Below are 19,467 nucleotides of genomic sequence, written 5' to 3' on the forward strand. Positions count from 1 at the left end.
TGACAGTATCCTAATAAAAGAGGTTTGGCGACACTGCTTTTGCTGAAATATATCTAGCCCTGTCGGATTTGCAGTTGTGCGATTTATTGCAACGTTCGGTCTAACTTTTTCTGTCTAACTTTTGTCAGTCATATTTAAAGCTTTCCACGCATATATTATGTGTGTTGTTAGTGGATGAAAGGCTTAAATTAAACTCTTGGTGAGGGAAATCTGTAACATTTAGACTGTTTTCAGTATTCCTGAGAATATTAAAAAACGATAGGCTATTGTTTTCACACTACATAGGTCGTTGTCAAATAGCGTGGTTCCTTTCGAGGTATGAGGCCTATTGTTTCTCAACGTTGCTGACAATAACTGAAGGTGAACTGTTTCTATAACCACATGTTTTCTATACGTTTTTTTTTCAACCAAATTATAATAGAAATGTCTGCATGACATGAATTATAGTGTCGTCACAGTGTCGTTTCTGTAAATATGAAGTATTGTAGGCCTGCTCATATCTTTGAAAACATAGAGGAATCGAAAGAATTGAACCTGAGCATACACATTCATGCTAGTAGGCCTATGTTCTTATTATATTGAAGATGATGATGATTGAGGGGAAAATGTACTCAAATGATCTCTATTCACCTAATGGGTGTGTGTGTGTGTGTGTGTGTGTGTGTGTGTGTGTGTGTGTGTGTGTGTGTGTGTGTGTGTGTGTGTGTGTGTGTGTGTGTGTGTGTGTGTGTGTGTGTGTGTGTGTGTGTGTGTGTGTGTGTGTGTGTGTGTATTATTCACGGCCAACAGTCATATTGGTGATCAATTGAGATATTGATAGATAAAGTAACATATGGGGGAATGCTGTCATATCATTGCTTTCGTTTTGTTCTTTATAAAAACCAATATTTAGGCCTAGAGAATTGTATCCTCAAGAAGGAGAGAGACAAATTCTAGGGTGTGCAACACATTCCTAGTTGTTTAGGGGAGAAATTTACAGCTGAGTAATAAAAGTTTACGACTCAATCCATTCAGGGATTGGTTGCAGCGAGCCACGTGGCACACCCGCTCTGTGAACATGAACTTTATGCCTTTGTCTATTCCTCGGACCTCACGTAATATCAGCAGCTCTCTCAGCAGGGGCATAGAAATGATTTCGCCAATAGCGTATTTTCCTAGAGTATAGATTATACAATAGTTTAGCTTTTTGATATGGAACGCGTTTCGTCTAGGCTCCATCCCCTTCCCGACGTGCTCCTTCATGCTTCGCGGTCAGAAATGGCTTCACCACAGTCACCGTCTCTACCAGCCCCTGTCTAGAGTACACCCCAGAGGAAGAACAACCCAACGGTTGCAGAAAGAGAAATAGAGAAAGAGAAAGCAAGCGGACTGTAAATTACGCGGTGTTTACCTAATTGTTAAATTCAGCTTTTTGCTCTTCCATCAATTGGCAGATTTGGGGACGTTTGCTACGCCCGGTGTAGCGGTGTAGAGGTCTATTCGTCAGCATCACCCCCATACCTTTCCGATGGGCCAACGAGCTTGCGTCACCGTCACTATAGACAACCGGGAGAACGCAGACGCGGGTAAGAAAGCGGTTCCTTCCGTGATCCTTCCTCACTGGCTTGACTGTTAATGAACTAAACCTTATCTATGAGAAGGGGGATTTGAGACGTTATGCCATACATGTTATATGGGGTCAGATATCCTAAGTGAGGGAAAAGACATTGAATATGAATGCTATTGATCAAATCAAAGTTTATTTGTCTCGTGCGCCGAACACAACAGATGTAGGTAGACCTTACAGTGAAAAGCTTGATTTTGTGTAGTTTGGGTGTTCGTGACCTGACCTGTAGGCTATTGTAAACTCCGTTATTTCTATATGCCTATAGTAGGCTACCTCCAAACTTTGACAGTGCGCTGTTCAGAAAATCACTGACACACCATCGAGAATTAGATTTAATCATCAATTGTTCTAAGTTTTGGTTTGTTTATCGAAGGTAGCTTGCCTTGAGTGGCTTAATAATGTGAGGTTATCCACTGGGGGGGGCGTGTTGATTTGTGCTAAACAGTTTTAATCTTTGTTTTCCATTCTTCCAGATTATTTATATATTACATTGAACCATGTTTTGGGCCCTCCCCATTGGTCTAAGTGGCCTTTCTTCTATGATCTATTCTAATTGCTGACTGCATATGTAATTATCTATAGGCAACATTAGTTGCAAAAAAGATGGGTGAGAGTATATATATCTAATCAGTGTGAAAAGTCAATGTTAGATCGTGTAGTATTATACTATGTTACACACACACACACACACACACACACACACACACACACACACACACACACAAACAAACAAACACAATACTGTTGTTCACTGATACTAACAGTGCCCCCTTGTGCCCACCTCTTCCACAGCGGAGTTGAGAGGTTGTGTGGGGGGAGTGATGGGGTTTGGTGACCGTTGGTCGGTGGTTGGTAGTTATGCAGGCTATATGCCACATTAGTGCGGATACATTTTAATACATAAATGAAATATGCGGATAGAAAGATGTCTGAACATGTCATCGGGCTCCCGAGTGGCTCCCGAGTGGCTCCCGAGTGGCGCAGCATTCTAAGGCACTGCCACTATAGACCCTGGTTCGATTCCAGGCTGTATCACAACCGGCCGTGATTGGGAGTCCCATAGGGCGGCGCACAATTGGCCCAGCGTCGTCCGGGTTAGGATACACCCGGGTACACCCCGGGGTAGGCCGTAATTGTGAACAAGAATGTGTTCTTAACTGACTTCATTAGTTATATAAAAATAGTCAGGTAAGAAGCTTGGTACCTCGTCTGAAATATTTAAACTGTCACGTGTGGCATGGGAACCATGTTGAATTGATATCTGTATTGTGAGATGGCTTAAACCTGTTATTTTCTCATACAATAATGAAAACAGCTGTACACAACAAATGTAAAAAATTGAATTATATTTATTGGAGGAACACCAGCAACAGCAAACATGGTCAAAATCATAATACTAATATAACTATAAATCATAATCACAATAATCATCATGATCATATTTCACAACAACAATAATTTGCACACATAGGGCAAGATCTTTAATTCAGAAATCCATGCTTAAACTAGCCTATAATTTGCGCGTCGATCGGATTGCTAAGGTTTATTTGTTACGCTTTATATACGATATTTTACGCATGAACATCATCATTGTTGGATTCGCCAATAGTGTATACTGTGGTGAATGGGACTTAGGCCCTTTCCTGTGCATATTTAGTTAAATATGGCAGACACTTGTACATTCATTTACACAAAATTAACATTGAATGCATGTTTAGTGATGGCAAAGCTGTGAAAGTGTGTGTCTGTCTGTGGGGGCGGGGGGGGTACATATTGTGTATTTAACTACATTTTTCACTATAAGTTAGGCTATAGCCTAAAGTAAAAACATTAGCTGGCAAAAATGCATATTTGATTTTTCCAAATCACTTCAGATATTGTGTGAGGCTAATTGAAATGAGACGAAGTGGATAGGCCTGTCGCAGGTGCGTTTGAGTCGTACTATCACCTCAATGAGATTTTGCTGCAGGTCATTGTGCGGGAACCTTTTTCCAATGGTTTCTTTTTGCACTTTGCCGCGTGGGGTACACCTTTTGCAGCTCTTCAGGTTCCCTTGAATGAGAGAGAAAGAGATCAGTAAAATGAAACACAGAAGTCATGTGCTGCCAATATGCGAAACATGTTTCCCCAATCCATCGTAACTAACGTTGCACTTCAAAACGTCGTACAATAACGAGTGACCCAACTCAATCGTAAAAATCCTACGAATTTAGAATTTTCCAGATGTAAGTTTGTAGATACATAGGCCTCCACAAACACGCAAATTAAGAAGGAAATAAATGATGATTTTATGCTTTATTGATACACATGAAAATAATGGGCATACCAAATGCCTGGAGTGTATTTTTTCCTGGGGTTTTGAAACTTGCAATAGGACCAAGCGCTGTTCATTCAAACTTTTTAATGACTAATAAACATTGCTATTGAATCATAAATCAATTTTACAAGAAGATATTTGCTTATTAACATGATTTACGATGTGTTATTTTTTTGTTGGTCTCCTTAAAACAGCCTAGTCTCTGATTAGCGTAGTGCGTAACATGAACGCAGCATAGCGCCTAGACCTAATTTGTAAATTGGCCGGAAAAGATGAACATCATTTTATAAAAGTTTGTTCAGAGCCAGCAATAAGTATGAATTCCTCATGGTCAAGTAAGAGAAAGCTGATAACAGAAAACATTGCTTCCCGGCCCACATGATCGACACATGTTCATCTCTGCTTCAAATTGTTAAACGTGGCAAACTGAACAGTGTAGGCTAATGTAGCCTAGATATTATGTGTTAGCCTATGTTGTTACAGCTTCATATGTACACAAATTATAATTCAACCCAGTGCAGTGATGGGCTAGGCTACCATTATTAGGCCTAATTGGATTGTTCTGGAATTTCTACAACTCCTGATAATAATAATAATAATAATATTGTGTTTGGTCAAAAATAGCATTATTGTTAGTAGTAGTAGCAGTAGTAGTAGTAGTCGTAGTAGTAGTATTATAGTTAGCTACACGCGTAGGGGTAGTCATAAAGTGCAACAGTGCAGATGTTCTTCTTCAAAGAAATAAAAGAATTACGGGCCAAACGGTCTCTTTCCTCTCTGCTTCAAAAGCTGAGATGAGTCCACGTCATTTGTCTTGAGGGCTGCCAAAACACTTATGCCTACAGCTCTTTCTCCCATCTCACATCACTATACCGCATACCAACAGCTCTTGTGAATTATGCAATGGAACTACCACAAACTCCATGATATGAAAATACAAATAATCATAGTGGCTTTATAAACAACCATGTCGAATAAGGGATACAACTAAGATGTTGTAGCCTACAGAGAGGTATAAAACGTGAAATACCAAAGAGAGCATATAGCGTATAGTCAAATAGTCACTGTGGTTCGCTCTCAGTCATCTCATCTGTCACAGTTGACAACACGTTGAAGTACGTGATGGTGATACGTTATGAATATTGCTGATTTCAGAAGCGCGCTCGGCTATATGGTTCTCATCAAGTGCTAGAAACCCATACTTATTTTTGGCTTAGTTGAGTGTCGGAGGAGAATCGTAATTCTATTCGCAAAATGGGGATACAATTTATGTAGGCTGGTGAAATGCAATGTTGTGAGCATAAGGAAAGCATCTTCACTACATAGAACATTTCAAGTGAAGGACATAGGCATGGGCCTATATACCTAGTTTCTGAGAGTTATGACGCACTTTCAACTGACTTAAATGTTGTCAAATGGTTAACACCATAACACACATGTAATAATGTTTACAATGAGGAATACAGATATTTTTGGGTTTTCCTATTTGGTTTTCCTATTTGTGTCATTTTTGTCAGTCTGCGGATGTAAACATATGGCGGTTAATCCAGTGGGAAGCCTTTATTGCACAACAGACGTCCTCGTCTTTCTTTCCGTTCTAGCTTTTATTGCCTGTTTTAGAACCGACAACAGAAGCCCAGCAAAATAGACCTACTATGTGCAAGTTAAAGATTCGTTTTATTGTAGACTGCATAGGCCTACGCGTAGACATCCCCTTGTCAAATACGTATGTCCTACATTTGTGGTTTCAATAATGTGAATTATGTCATTGTTTTCAATACTAGACGTTGTTACTATAGATTATTGAGGGGAAAAAATCAGATCTTTAGCTAATATCGTTCTCTAACCAACGTGTTGTTATCGAATAGCTTGACGGTTGTTTGAACAATCAAATGAATCAATCTGAATGGATTTACATGCAGCTGTGTGTTGGAGCTGAAGATAGTGGTAAAAGGATTTGCAGTAGGCTATTGTTGACTGAGTTTTTCCACACATGGAGAACAAAAGGATTCAATGTGGAATATTCATTTTTGGAATAATAGTTTTGTCGGGTTTGTACCTCAAATTGAGTAGCCTACCTTATAGAAAGGAGCCCACTTTTTTTAATCCAGGTTGCCATTCATTGATAAATTACTCTTGTCAGTCATTTTAGACAATAGGATACCTAACGTTTCCAGCTGACTCACGCACGAGCATATGTCCCAGGCCCCCATAGCACACAATTATAGATCTATAGCTAAAGCACTGGGCTATTTAAAAATATCCACCTCTGTGTACGATGTACAGCATACCGTCGACACTAAAATTCCATTACTACCATTAATCAATGTAATAATTTTGTGAAGTCAACTCACATAACTTATATTTAGCGCAATTTGGCACTAAACAAATACCTAACTCTACATTTCTAAGATGTGATTGTATCCGTAAAGATATCGCCTACCATCTCAATAACAGTGCTTTGTGGATACATATCCTCTGACGTAGCCTGATCAATTCTCTACTCACGGTTGATTTCTGGGTTTTCAGGAAAAGTGTTCTAAACGGTTACCACTTAGGCTAGTAACTTCAAATACAATTAAACACTAATTCTCTTTTTTTTAATATTGTTATTCTTCTTGCGTTTATAATCCAACGCATTCGTTTCAAAGGCTCAGGATGTATCGTTATGTAGGCTATACACAGAGTTATTTGTTGGTGAGCTGAGAAACTTCACTTGGTTTTATTGCCCTTCACAGAAGAGACCCTAAACGCATTCTTATCACCACCGCCCTTCCCCCTAGCAATCGGAATTACCCGTTAAGAGCCGAGGCACGATAATTACCTTCAAGTCATGTAATGCTAATTCATACACGATGTAAAACATGGAAAGAATGTGAAAAATTCTTGCCCAGCAAAAACACAAGAACCAACAGAGCACGCGAGCTTTATGAGAGCGCTACCACTACATAAACATCTGCTTTGGATACAACCTACACTGAATATGTACACAGCGGCGAGGACAAACGATACATTATCTTACATATTAGATTGTACTCTTTATTGGCTTTCACAATTTTCAAATATGTGCGTGCGAACTACATTGTCCTTGTGTGTAAGTGTATTACACACACACACACGTGCACTCACACACACACACACACACGCCATGCCACATAAGCAGGTAAAACATATGTATAGGTATCAATTTATTTATCCCATTTATAAATTTACATTAAAAAAAACTAAAATGCCAATTCAGTGACGGGATTATTCTGGTTCTGGACAGCAGTTTGATATTGCAGACATATACACGTCGCTTATATATTTATATTGTCTTGTTTTCTTGCTCAGTGTGGAATGTCCAACTAACTTAATGCATGCGTTGCTATGCCCCACTAACTTAATGCATTCGTTTTCTGGCTGCATTTTTAGAGCTATAGCTGGTTAGCTAAAAGCTACAGTTTCCTTGCTCTCAATTGGTGGAGAATGGTCAGCTGACATTGTCATATTGCCTCTCTCTGGAGCTAAGCGATCAGCTATAACACTCGGGTTTGTGAGTCTAACCGGAGATTGGAAATTAATAATATTGAAACCTCAAGCAACCGTCTATTTATACAAGCAGCGAAAGGGTGAAAGGAAGCAACATCCAGCAACATATCCAGAATAAGGGAAAGGTAAAGGGGGAGCTACTGAGAGGGGAAAGTGGAGAAAAAAGACTGATTAAGAAGTGCGGAGAGTTGAAGAAGAAGGGTTGCAGGCAAGGTATGAATTCGTATTTCGCAAACCCGTCACTCTCCTGCCATTTATCCGGTGGTCAAGATGTTTTGCCAAGCGTGCCACTAAATTCCACCACTTATGACACAGTGAGACATTTTTCGTCGTATGGGGCTGCTGTGACCCAGAATCGGATATACGCAAATCCTTTCTATTCTCCCCAAGACAATGTTGTTTTTGGGCCGAGCCGGGCATCCTATGAGTATCATGGATCTAATGTGTTTCTTCAAGACAAGGATGGAGGTCTTGCCAGTTGCAGACAAACAACAAGCATGGGACTGAATGCACAAAACCACATTGCTCAGGAGTACAGTTTGGATCAAGCCAGAGGTGGATCGCAGGAGCAGAAAGCTAACGTCCAGATATACCCGTGGATGCAGCGAATGAACTCTCACAGCGGTGAGTTTTACTACAACAAATAAATTAAGTAAATGAGCCAGTTTCACGATATATCTTAGCAACAGAGCATCTTCGTTTTTATGGCCCCATAAAACATCATTGTATCGTCTCGCCCTGTAGAAGGCCTCTTTTCTGAGTGTGCGTAACTATTCCAACAGTTTCCCAAAATAACGATGATATATTTAACTATTATACATTTAGTTTAAACAATTTGCATAGGCTACGTATATTTTACAAACAGATATTGGACATGCAGATTAAGTCTCATGCATGGTTTGGAGAATCGTGTTTATTTTACTGCATGCCATATGCGTTTCTACCCTGACCAGAGATAGGCTATTTTCTACATGAAATGCTCCCATCACATTGTCAGTACCTTTGTCATGATGTCTAATCTAGATTGTGGTAATTGCATCAATTTATGTCAGAACAATTCACATAATGGCTTGACATAGAAATGTAATCCAGTACATTATGATTTCTTTTCTCTGCACAGGAGTTGGGTATGGGTCAGACAGACGCAGAGGACGCCAGATATACTCCCGTTACCAAACACTGGAACTGGAGAAAGAGTTCCATTTCAACCGCTATCTAACCAGACGTAGACGTATCGAAATAGCAAACGCCCTTTGTTTGACAGAACGTCAGATCAAAATTTGGTTCCAGAATCGTCGCATGAAATGGAAGAAAGAGAGCAGCCTGACGTCGACGGTGACGGGAAGTGAATCGACTGGGGCCACGGCGGAGAAGGAACGAGACAGCGTGGAAGAGGAGAAAGAGGAGGAAAAGAAAGAGAAAGAATGAAAGACATTTTACAACGAAATCATGAAACTCCACTAAACTACCTAGCCATTCAAAGATCACAAACTCCCCTGCATGATATTATTCTGCTATTTGTCCCTCTCTCTCACAAACTCGTAGCCTTCGCGCGCGTAAAAACATGCAATATTCTGCAATTCGGATCATTTTAGGCTGGAAAAAGCATATAGTTAACTGATAGCTGTTTACTTCTGGTGGCATAATGTCCTTTGTCATAGTCATGCTATTTGTGTTGTGAAATGTGAAACATTCATCATTTCCCTCCAGAATTGCCCATTTACACTGTAAAATATATCGTTCGGATTACTTCAGTCAATTCACATAGGTCAGTGTTGGGGATGGTTTACAAACACAATAGGGCATAAGCATTCCAAATGTGAAGGAAATGCTCAGGCATACTTATTTCGTTTGTGTTAATGTACTTGAATCTTTACATTCCCATGAATCCCATCGCAATATGACTCCTGCAAATATCCTGAAAGCTCTCACGGGGTGAACTACACTACCTAAATTGTAGATACGCCTGTATATATTCTATGTATTCCCATATACTCTGTGAGGGTTTTGTGTGCATTATGCTGCTTAAACGGATGTTCTCTTAACGTTGCACTTACCACTTTTTGGCATAATAACCGTTTATGGTTACCCAAGACTACCTAATAAAAAGGGAGAAACGATACAAGAGGAATCAATCACGTTGTTTAAGGTTGTGAATTTATGTTTTGTGTATCATTGAATAAAATGTTTTCAAAACAGTTCCGTCCGTGTGGTATGTAAATCCACAATAGACTAAGTGGACACCTGAGTGACTTTACCTCACATCAATATAATCCAGAGAAGACATTTTTTGCACAAGTTGTGTGTTTGATTGGTCATTCGTCAAGGTATCTCATGTATGAATAACCTGTTACTTGACATATTACGGTTTAAGAAAGCACCCGTATTGTTTTTAGTCATATAGCCTATCCAATTTCCAAAATGAAGTTGGAACTGAAACCAATTTGGCATAACAAAATAAACGTGACCACAAGCCAGGAAAATATGATATTGTGCTATAAAAGCTGATAGCTGGTAAAACATTTAGTCTATCGGCTTTGGTGACTGTTTATTCTGCGCAATACATTGTCATATAGACACTTTGGGCACGTGGACCTATATGGATTCCTGGGATGACTATAAAACTACATTTAAACCAAATTAAGACAAACCTAAATATAATAATGGCTCCTCGAATAGCAAACCGTTAATTTATTGTTATTATTATTATTACTATTACTATTATAGCCTACTATAGAGCATTTAACGTTTTTATTGCTTAACAATCACGTCATTGCTCGATCAGTGTTGCTCTTCATAGTGCCTCTATGGGGCACCCCGCACCCACCCTCAACAGAGGCTGGTATGCTATATGATGCAGCAAGGCAAGGGCATTATGGAGGGGGCATAGATGAGATGACCGCCCTGGCCTGCCCTATATCAGACACCAGATGACGCTCTTGTCTTAGAGTCTCGCCCTTTTCCTCACAAAGACCCCACAAGGTCCCCAACAGCCCACAGCACAAAGTTTACCGGACACGTTCCTCCTATTCATCAATATACCCCCGGGGTATCAAGCCAATGTATGACTGGCCAACATCAGCACGTGATCCTATTCAGATGCCCCATATTTGGGCAGTGCGCGTCGAATCAAGAAAAAAATACCATTCCCCCACCTATAAATCGTGCTTATTTTTTTTTTTAGGAAAGATACCCCTTGAACTTCCAAAGAGCTTCATAGGAAAAGCAATAACCAATAAAAACAACAATACAAGAGCCAAATATCTAGCCCAGGCTACTCCCAGATAAAATATTTAGGCTATAGGCTATTGCAGTTTTTACTTCATGTATCTCTTCTGCAGCGTTTTTGTGTGTTTTGTTTTTCGTATAAGATGAGTTCCTATGTAGCAAATTCAATTTTTAAGCAGCAAACGCACGAGGCATCCTCCTGTAGCGCCATGAATAGTTTAGGCAGTTATGGCTCTCTCTCTGACTTCGATCAAGCTAATTATGCCTATAACGGAGGTCTTCATGATTTCAACGGAACATTCACCTCCTCTGATGCCACTGTAAACTCTCTAAAACGAGAAGAGATGAACTCTAGCCTGCGAGGCAAAACGGACACTCAATCTCCAACACGACCACAGTCATACTCAGCCTTGAGCTCCCGGAACTCCGTGCAGAACTGCCTCAGTGACGGTATACTGAGCAAAGGGAATGAAATGCAAATGGAGGTGGTCGAAAACCCCAGAACTACGACCGAAGAAAGCGCGATCAAAGTCGAAACTATGCAACCTGTAAAACATCAAATCCATTCGAAGAAGCACCAAGACAATCAACAGCAACCGCAGATTTTTCCCTGGATGACAAAACTACACATGATCCACGGTAAACTTATTTGTAAAATGTATATAGCCTACTACTTCCCTCACTCACTCTCTCGCCTGCTATCCTGCTTTTGTCCATTCACAGTTTTTCCTCTTGAGTTTTATTGGCCAAACGCAGGAAATAATAAAACTGGCGGTCATAAATTTTGACAAAGGCATCTATTGCTCGTAAACCTGTTCTGTTACTGTGAAGAGATGATCTGCGGTTAGATTGATTGCTGCATAATTGGATAAGAGAAACAAACAATTGAAGAAAACGATGAACGAGTATTAATGAGAGTTCTGTTGGGCTGAAAGTACTTTTCGTTTCCAAACAGGTTATTTTAGTCTAAAATGAGAGTATAGCCTAGTCTAGTTGAACTCTCGGGGGGGAAACCAGTGCCCTGACCTCCGTGTGAACTTTTCACCCTGGAAAGCTCCAGATATAACTGCGGAAAGGCATTCATGTTGCCATGTCCAACATCCACTAGCTGCCCATTGGGATTTAGCCACTAAATATTAGCACTGCATTTAGTGCTGTGTTCAAGACTTAAATTATAGTTCTGCAAGTGTTCTTGTAACAATGATCTGTATTTCCCTCAACTAGGGCAACTAATTTATTTTGCCAAGTGGTATTTGAAATGAACAAGTGCCAGAATATAAAAGTTTTTGCTTTCAATGAAAAATAATTAGAATAAAATTGGTTGTCATCCCAGAGACGTTATCCCTTGATTTCAATTCCATTATTTAGTTTTTTAAAAAACACACAAAAAACGAATTTAACCTGAATTTAAATCGTTTCACTTTTGGGGATTTAGTCACAAGGCCATTTTACCATTTGTTCATTATTTGAATGGTTTTGCATTCTGTAACTCACAGGAGTCTTCATTCTCAGGTCATCCAAACCGTTTGACCTCGAGCCATATTTTTTTTTTTTACGTATAAGATGTATATAATGTTCGACAGCTCTGGATTTTTTACTTCAAATGTAGGCTAACACCTATTTGTTTTTCTCTAATGCCACTTCAGAATCATCTGACGGTAAACGCTCTCGAACCAGTTACACCCGCTACCAGACTCTGGAGTTGGAGAAAGAGTTCCATTTCAACCGTTACCTCGCCCGTCGCAGGCGCATTGAGATCGCCAATACCCTCTGTCTGAACGAGAGGCAAATTAAAATTTGGTTCCAGAATCGACGTATGAAGTGGAAGAAGGATTCGAAACTCAAATCAAAGGATTCAATATAAACATGGAGTTTATGACTGATCTGGAGACGAACAGCTAAAAGAAGTAGGGCCTAAGCCTACCCTAAATAGAGAAAGAGAGACCATGATTTGAAACGTGAAGGCCGTGTTCAGAATCAGACCCTATTATGTGTTATGGACTATTACATTATTTGCATATTTCGTGTTTGGCACTTTATATGTGGACTTGTATTCTTTGCTTAATGGTTGTACAACATTTAAGATTAAAAATATATATATATAATAATAAAGTAATGTGTTGTCTTAATGTAAAGATTGTGTCAGGACCTTTGGAAGAATTAGGGAGAGCTGTGGACTATAAGGCCACTCACTCTTTCATGTTACATTCAAAAATGGAATAGACACCAAATAAACATTCTATAGCCTATACCCTTAGCATTGAGATAATAATTATGATCATGTAAATGACTGATAAGCCTACTGAGGGGTACCAATGAGAACGAGGAGACTTTATCACGAAAATATTAGATTTTTCCAAATGTTTTAAAATTCATATTTGGCCAGAGTCTTACACACGAATAAGAAAAACAGACGATATAAATAGACGGTTGACTTTTACAATAGCAAATAGATTGTCTACACGCATAGACCAGCAGGGTCAGGGATCTGCTTGTAATTATGTCCAACCAACTATTGAAGAGTTTCGTGATGGTATTTGAGAACAGCACCCATACCAATAGGCCTGAGATGTCCATGTCCATAACCTTCAACTGAAGAACCATCGACATGCGTTTCTCCAATTTCAGATTCTTACTGATTTTGTATCTTATTGTTCACTGTAATCAATGTCCAGAGTTGTCAACAGACATGGAAATGTGTTGTACATGTCGTCTATTTCTAGTCTCTATGTAATATCAAGACTTTGGATGATTCTATAAAACTATAGAAGTACAAATATACCCTAACACTAACATTTTCCAAAACGGAGATATCAACAGTGTAGGCTACATATTGGATTATCTGAATAGCTATAAGACCTATTGTATAATTCATGGTATGTTGAAGCTTGTGATTCAATCAAAACGCTTACAGGTGTTGAGAGACCATTTGAATAAACTTCCCATACCATATACCAGCACATTCGTGTCGCTTTTTAAAAAATCATTACATGTGTAGGCACACTTGGTATTGAAAAACAGATTCGAGTCCCCGCACCGTCTATTTCAATAATTTACAGTATCCCTGTCAGACAAACGCATGCACATAAAAGTTTAAGGCCCTAATAAAACGTTATTACTAGGTATCCACCTTTCCACCACCGATAGGGAAATGGTCCCTGTTTTAACAGGATATAGAGGCACATAGCCAGCTGCTACTAAATTCTCATGGGTTGAAATGCAGACTAACTTTCTTCTCTATAGAGGCTGGCGACCTACATACTTTGATGTTTCTAGGGCATTCTGGATCAAATGTAAAAGCTATGGTAATGAAATGTAGGATCTTCATTTGAGCCTAGTTTGCTACCGCATGAAAATAGTCCTGCAGCAACATGAAATGTGAATTGTTATGTGGACTATAATGAATGGACATTTTTGTTGAAAGTGGAAAAATAATAAACGGTTGACTTAATGTATTTATCTCTTGTGCTTTGAGTATATATTCATTTCATCACGTGGGTCAATATTGTAAGCTATATTGGAGCTGCAGGCTGTGTATATAGACAAAACCATAAATTGAAACAAAACTATGCATTGACCTGAATTTGACCCACTGCTGGCCCAGTGACACGTGGAACTATAATTTTAACAATAGTTTAATTAAATGGCTTAACCAAAACAATCAGGTTAACAGGGACAACAATTGTTCAGATGCCATGTCCTGTCGCAAATATCGTCTCAAATGAAAAAAATATAATTTTCACTCACCTCGCAGACAGGTAGCCTTTTTACTGCTAGGTCTATAAATGCAACAGAGCATGGGCTGCTTTCTCAATGGCACTGTCGGGCCTAACCGTGCTACGTTAGCCTATGTAGGGCTATCAAATTCCCCTTTATGGTATCTCTTTCTTTTAGTATTTTAAAGTTTGGAAGGTTATTTATGCCAATTGCCTCTAGCGGGGCCTGTGAATGGTGCATACGGAGCACGTGGTGCCATTAAAGTGGGTTTTATGGCCTGGAAGAGCTGACAAACCCTCGATATATACACATCATATATAATCTTAACTGTCCGGAATCGCAGCTGCTGGCTCCTCTTATCCGAGGAAGAAAGGGCTGTGTGGCAGTTAGTGTGGATTACCTTGGCCCGGACTAGTCTGCCTGTAATGGTGGTGCTGTGCTCTCTCAGTCACAAATGGATCCTTAAACGCTCCAGTAAGTTTACAATATTTGTACTTTCCAGCATGTTGTGTCAAACTATAGCGTTTCGTTTGTATTTGGTGCTGTGGTTGGGTTTGCTTGATGTTTCCGAAGAAACGGGATTTGTTTTAAAATGGTTGTGATATTCATCCCTTGTCATTTGTACACTCAATCGTTATTTTATATATCTGACTCTGTTTGTTGTTTGTTGGTCCTTAGAGGCAAAATGTATTCCAATAGATTACAAACGTGTGTCATCCATGCATGTTCCCCTTACCACTGGCAAAATGAAGCTATGGGAGTAGAGTTGGGAAAGAGAGATCTGTTCCAGCTTCACTTGAGTGTGTTCTACTTATGCTACTCTTATTCATTAGGCATGCACCTTTATACAGAGCGGAGTATATACTTCTTTAGATAAAGGCCAACTCCACTTTGCTGCACAATGGTCAGATGCTTTATTCTATAATATGTTACATAGTTGTCAGAGACTCAAGAGAGAGACTCTGTAGGTGTGTGTGTGTTTGTGTGTGTGTTGATGTCAATAGCCTATACATAGGCAACAGCTGCTATCCAAACCATTGCAGTCAGGTTCCAGAGCTTGGCCATGTGCATAAATAACTCGTTGCTACTTGAATAAATATAACAATCCGCCTTGCAGGTTTGGCTTGGTTGGGATAGGGAAGGAGGTACTGCTGAAGCAATCATACTGATGACTCAGAGACTGAAGAGTGTGTCATCATCGTCCCTGCTCAATGCTTCACCGTCCCTGCTCAATGCTTCATCAATGCTTCATCTAATATCTTTGCAGGGCAGCCCAGTTGATGCCTGTGACGTTAGAAGTTCAGTGGATAAACATCATCCATCCCTTAATCAATACATGTTTGTGATTTTATGTTTGTTTTTGTAGTTGAGGAATGGATTAGGTAGTGGAAGGTGTGGAAAACGTTTCTGAAGCCAAACTGGATGTAGCAGAGCAACAAGTTTAGTCCCGATTGTAATATTGTATCCATCACTATTTACTTGGGAAAGTTGTGTGGTTGATATTGGTAAGATGGTAAGATCCTGTGCTGCCTTGAGTTTTCCATGTTCGTGTGACCTGCCAATGAACTCTGGGCCCCATGTTGTAGCTTGTAATTATGGCCCAGAGTATTTCCTGGTCAGTTCACAGATGGGTCAAGGAGGAACTCTGGGCCCTGATGATGCAGTGAGTTGATGGGTTCATGTTGAGTATTTTCCCAATAATTCCTGTTAGATGAAGAGAGAGGAAGCCAATAGGGGGTGCTATTTAACATGCTCCACCTCCATATGGCGCATAAGGATGTTAAAGAGGGGATTCACCTGCATTATATTCATTGGAATGGAGTTAAGTTCTTCACTGTTCTTAAACTCAGTTATTCTTTACTGTTCCGGTTCCGGTTGACTGTATTCCATCACAGTGATTGGCAAATACTCATCCAATAAGAAAACCACTGTCAAGTTTAGATAATATAAGAGTTGTGAGGCATTGAGAACGTTGCCTCATTTTTTTTTTTCGAGGAACCCACCTCCAGAAGCCAACAAATATGTCTCGATGAACAGAAAACTATATTATTATGTTGTATTTGTTTGCGTACTTAACTTAATGGTTTGTTATATTGTAATATTTTCACATTACATGAATCTCACTTTATGAAATGAATTTGTTTCATTATGAGATTGAATTAAACACAATTGAGCATGCAGGCCTATGCCATTAATTGGATTTCTTAGTGTGTTCATTTCAGTGCCAAAAACTGCCCAATGTAAGACAGATGCAAAACAGAAAAAAACGGACCCTTTTTCAACAAAGGGTCCGAATTCCAGTTGTAGAGATTGCAAGTTTTATGATGTACAATCAAATTCGTTTTTGCTTCAGGCTTGAATATACCCAATACGGTGACAAAATCTTCATTTTGACAATTGAACATTAATCAGCATGGTCTGAATCGAAGTCGAGGGATTTCTATAAATATAACTTTTGCCCAAGGAAATGCCAAATGTATAAATCCAGTTTAACGACCCCAAACCGACCTGTCCTTAATATCTCTCCTCGGCCCCAATTCTAGAAGATCACACACTTGTTATAGCTTTTTCTGGGACACCTCACCTCAATTAGAAATTAACTGGAAGGAGGGGGATGTGAGAGAAGGGGTTGGGAGGATAAAGTGGCAATGGAGAGAAAAGGATACAACAAGCAATGCAAAGTCAAGAACACTAACATTGTTGTTATTAATGGGGAAAGTTGTAGCCTAAGCCTATGTGGCTTAGGCCACATATATATTGGACATTTCAGGGAGATTTCAGAGAGAATAGATATTGTCGTTAGAAAAAGGGGATTTGTGACATATGACTTAATTGGTATCGATTGCTTTTCTATGACATAAAATATTGTAATTCACAGTATTTTAGCCTTTTTAAACCTGCTTATTAGATAATTCCCTCTTTTTTTATTGCGACAAAAGATAATTTCTAAACGAAAATGTCCATTGTGTTTTTTAGTTGTGAAGTTTGAAAATACAATACAAAAATACTATCTTGACCGTCCAATATTACCTTCTGTTGTTTTTCAGGACATCATAGGCTACACTTTTTTAGGGCAGTTATTAAAACCATTCCGAATAATTTGGGATGAAATAATATATATACTTTTACAGGTTTTTTATTTCGCTAGGCAAGCCAGTTAAGACCAAATTCTTACTTACAATAACGGCCTACCCCGGTCAAACCCTAACGACGCTGGGCCAATTGTGCGCTGCCCAATGGGACTCCCCATCACGGCCGGTTGTGACACATCCTGGAATCGAACCAGGGTCTATAGTGACGCCTCTAGCGCTGAAATGCAGTGCCTTAGACCACCGCGCCAATCGGGCGTTTGAACTCTAGTATCTCATCCCGCTCATTATCTTGTTTTTTATTGTTATTTTATTTTGCAGACAACGAAATGAGGACCGATACAGAATGAAGGGGATATGTACAGTATCGGTAAGTTGTTTATTATTTTTGCACAAACAATAGGCTACCTGCCCCATTCGGTCCCTTCCTGCAGAGCCAACAGAGAGGGCAGTGTTCCCTGATAATAGCCAAGCCAGTGAAATGCACTGGGCGAGGTGATATTAGCAAAAATATGCTATTTGCTTTCATGCTAAGAAATTCGTTTTAACTAGGCCTATGTACACAAATTCCATTCTACAACAATTACTCGTTATTACCCTATATAAACATCATAAAGATTATTTCACACATGTTGGGTTCTAATTTTCTGAAAGATATCTATTTATAACAATCAGTCAGTGAAAGAACAACGAATCTTATGTTATCCTACTATCAATGTTGTAGCCTACAGAATTTGTGTTGCATGCATATCGTGTGTTACAGATATGCACTATAAAAAGGGTTATTATGAATTTGACAGTAGTTTACAGCCATCTAGGTGGAAAGTACAATTCTGTATGTAATATTACAGCACACCTACTGTAATATAAACAAAGTATCAAAGCAAGTACTGTGTAAGGACACACAGTACATTACCGTAAAAGAAAATGCTACCATAATCGAAATGAATGACTGAAAGAATGAGTGAATGGATGAATGAAATTAATTGAGGGGAGGAGATCGTATTTCAGAGTATTTTACTGTAATTACAAGGGATTGGTACAAGCAGGTTGACTGCTAAGTAAATTGTTTACACGTTAAAGTAGACCAATTCATATCTGGGTTTTTATATTACGTACACTTCTAGAGGCCTTAACAACGGTTTCTAAACTGGCAGCAACTGCATGGAAAAACAGATCAAAATGACATGGCAAAATGCTCAACCATTTGAGGTTTAAGACTGACTGCCTCTGGGGCCCTATAACCACATTGGAGTTCAATTGGTACCGCATTCTCACTCATGGGTGCAACAAATATGGCCTCTTACAATGCACGCCTCAAAATATGTAAATGAGACAGAAACTACATTACCATGCAACCACACTAGTGGTCAAAGGGTTTTTAGTGCTCCAAAGATACGGTATGGCATACTGAGTGCCATTCGAAATACAGCAATTCTTTCCCCAACTACAACATTTTCCACAATGCACCATAATTGACAGTATGCTGCAGTAAAACGTTTCAGAATATATTACTGTTGATAATAGCCACAATTACAGTATCATTTACAGTTTTCTGTTACAGTGTGCAGCCTATGTTTGTGAAAGAGATGTTCTCTGCAAGGTGTTCATGTGACGGAAAAGAAAGGTTCACCATTTTTCCCATTAACAAATGAAACATCAAATGAGTTTGCCTAAGGGCCTCATTTTTCTGTAGTTCTACATTATAACTAGTTATTGAACTAGGGGAGAGATCTGAAATCCATTTGTGGGGAGAAAGAATTCATTGCTTTTCGCCCATCAATAATCCTTGGCAGTGAACTATTGGAAGTCAAACGTGAGGGGTGAAACGCAGGTCAGGCTGTCTAACGAATATTAAAAAGCGTCCACAACACTGGAGCTGGGGTGAGATGAGACCTGGGGGCGTGCACGGGCCTGTGAAGGCGGGGGCGGGTGGTAGGGGTAGTGCGAAAACTCTAATTATGAACTGAGTGGGTCGA

At 39.4% G+C, this 19,467-nt stretch overlaps 3 protein-coding genes across 4 annotated transcripts in view; all 3 read left to right on the forward strand.

Annotated features, from left to right (window-relative positions):
* Positions 1 to 1,065: 1,065 nt before the first annotated feature.
* The window catches only part of LOC112221728 (homeobox protein Hox-C3a), a 42,589-nt gene continuing 24,187 nt past the window's right edge, over positions 1,066 to 19,467 (forward strand). The window contains exons 1-2 of one of the 2 annotated variants that reach the window (XM_042303697.1): positions 1,066 to 1,565; positions 17,810 to 17,858. The gene's annotated coding sequence lies outside the window, so the exon portion shown is untranslated. Of the gene's footprint in view, positions 1,566 to 14,713; positions 14,874 to 17,809; positions 17,859 to 19,467 lie in introns of those variants that run through there. The other variant, XM_042303696.1, reaches the window with a different exon arrangement.
* Positions 7,397 to 9,636, forward strand: LOC112221402 (homeobox protein Hox-C6a-like). The gene is made up of 2 exons (XM_024383550.2): positions 7,397 to 8,078; positions 8,575 to 9,636. Exons 1-2 carry the CDS (start codon positions 7,670 to 7,672, stop codon positions 8,880 to 8,882), a joined length of 717 nt encoding a protein of 238 aa, XP_024239318.1. The 5' UTR covers positions 7,397 to 7,669; the 3' UTR covers positions 8,883 to 9,636.
* hoxc5a (homeobox C5a) lies at positions 10,655 to 14,133 on the forward strand. Its single transcript, XM_024383551.2, has 2 exons — positions 10,655 to 11,321; positions 12,329 to 14,133. Exons 1-2 carry the CDS (start codon positions 10,826 to 10,828, stop codon positions 12,544 to 12,546), a joined length of 714 nt encoding a protein of 237 aa, XP_024239319.1. The 5' UTR covers positions 10,655 to 10,825; the 3' UTR covers positions 12,547 to 14,133.

The sequence above is a fragment of the Oncorhynchus tshawytscha genome, linkage group LG22 (genome assembly GCF_018296145.1).
Source record: "Oncorhynchus tshawytscha isolate Ot180627B linkage group LG22, Otsh_v2.0, whole genome shotgun sequence".
In the NCBI taxonomy this organism is placed as follows: Eukaryota; Metazoa; Chordata; class Actinopteri; order Salmoniformes; family Salmonidae; genus Oncorhynchus; species Oncorhynchus tshawytscha.

Bases quoted from the DNA above. Each gene is read 5' to 3' on its own strand.
- LOC112221402 (XM_024383550.2), top strand. From the start codon at position 7,670: ATGAATTCGTATTTCGCAAACCCGTCACTCTCCTGCCATTTATCCGGT. The intron at 8,079-8,574 runs GTGAGTTTTACT...TTCTCTGCACAG, and splicing joins GCGAATGAACTCTCACAGCG to GAGTTGGGTATGGGTCAGAC.
- hoxc5a (XM_024383551.2), top strand. From the start codon at position 10,826: ATGAGTTCCTATGTAGCAAATTCAATTTTTAAGCAGCAAACGCACGAG. The intron at 11,322-12,328 runs GTAAACTTATTT...ATGCCACTTCAG, and splicing joins AAAACTACACATGATCCACG to AATCATCTGACGGTAAACGC.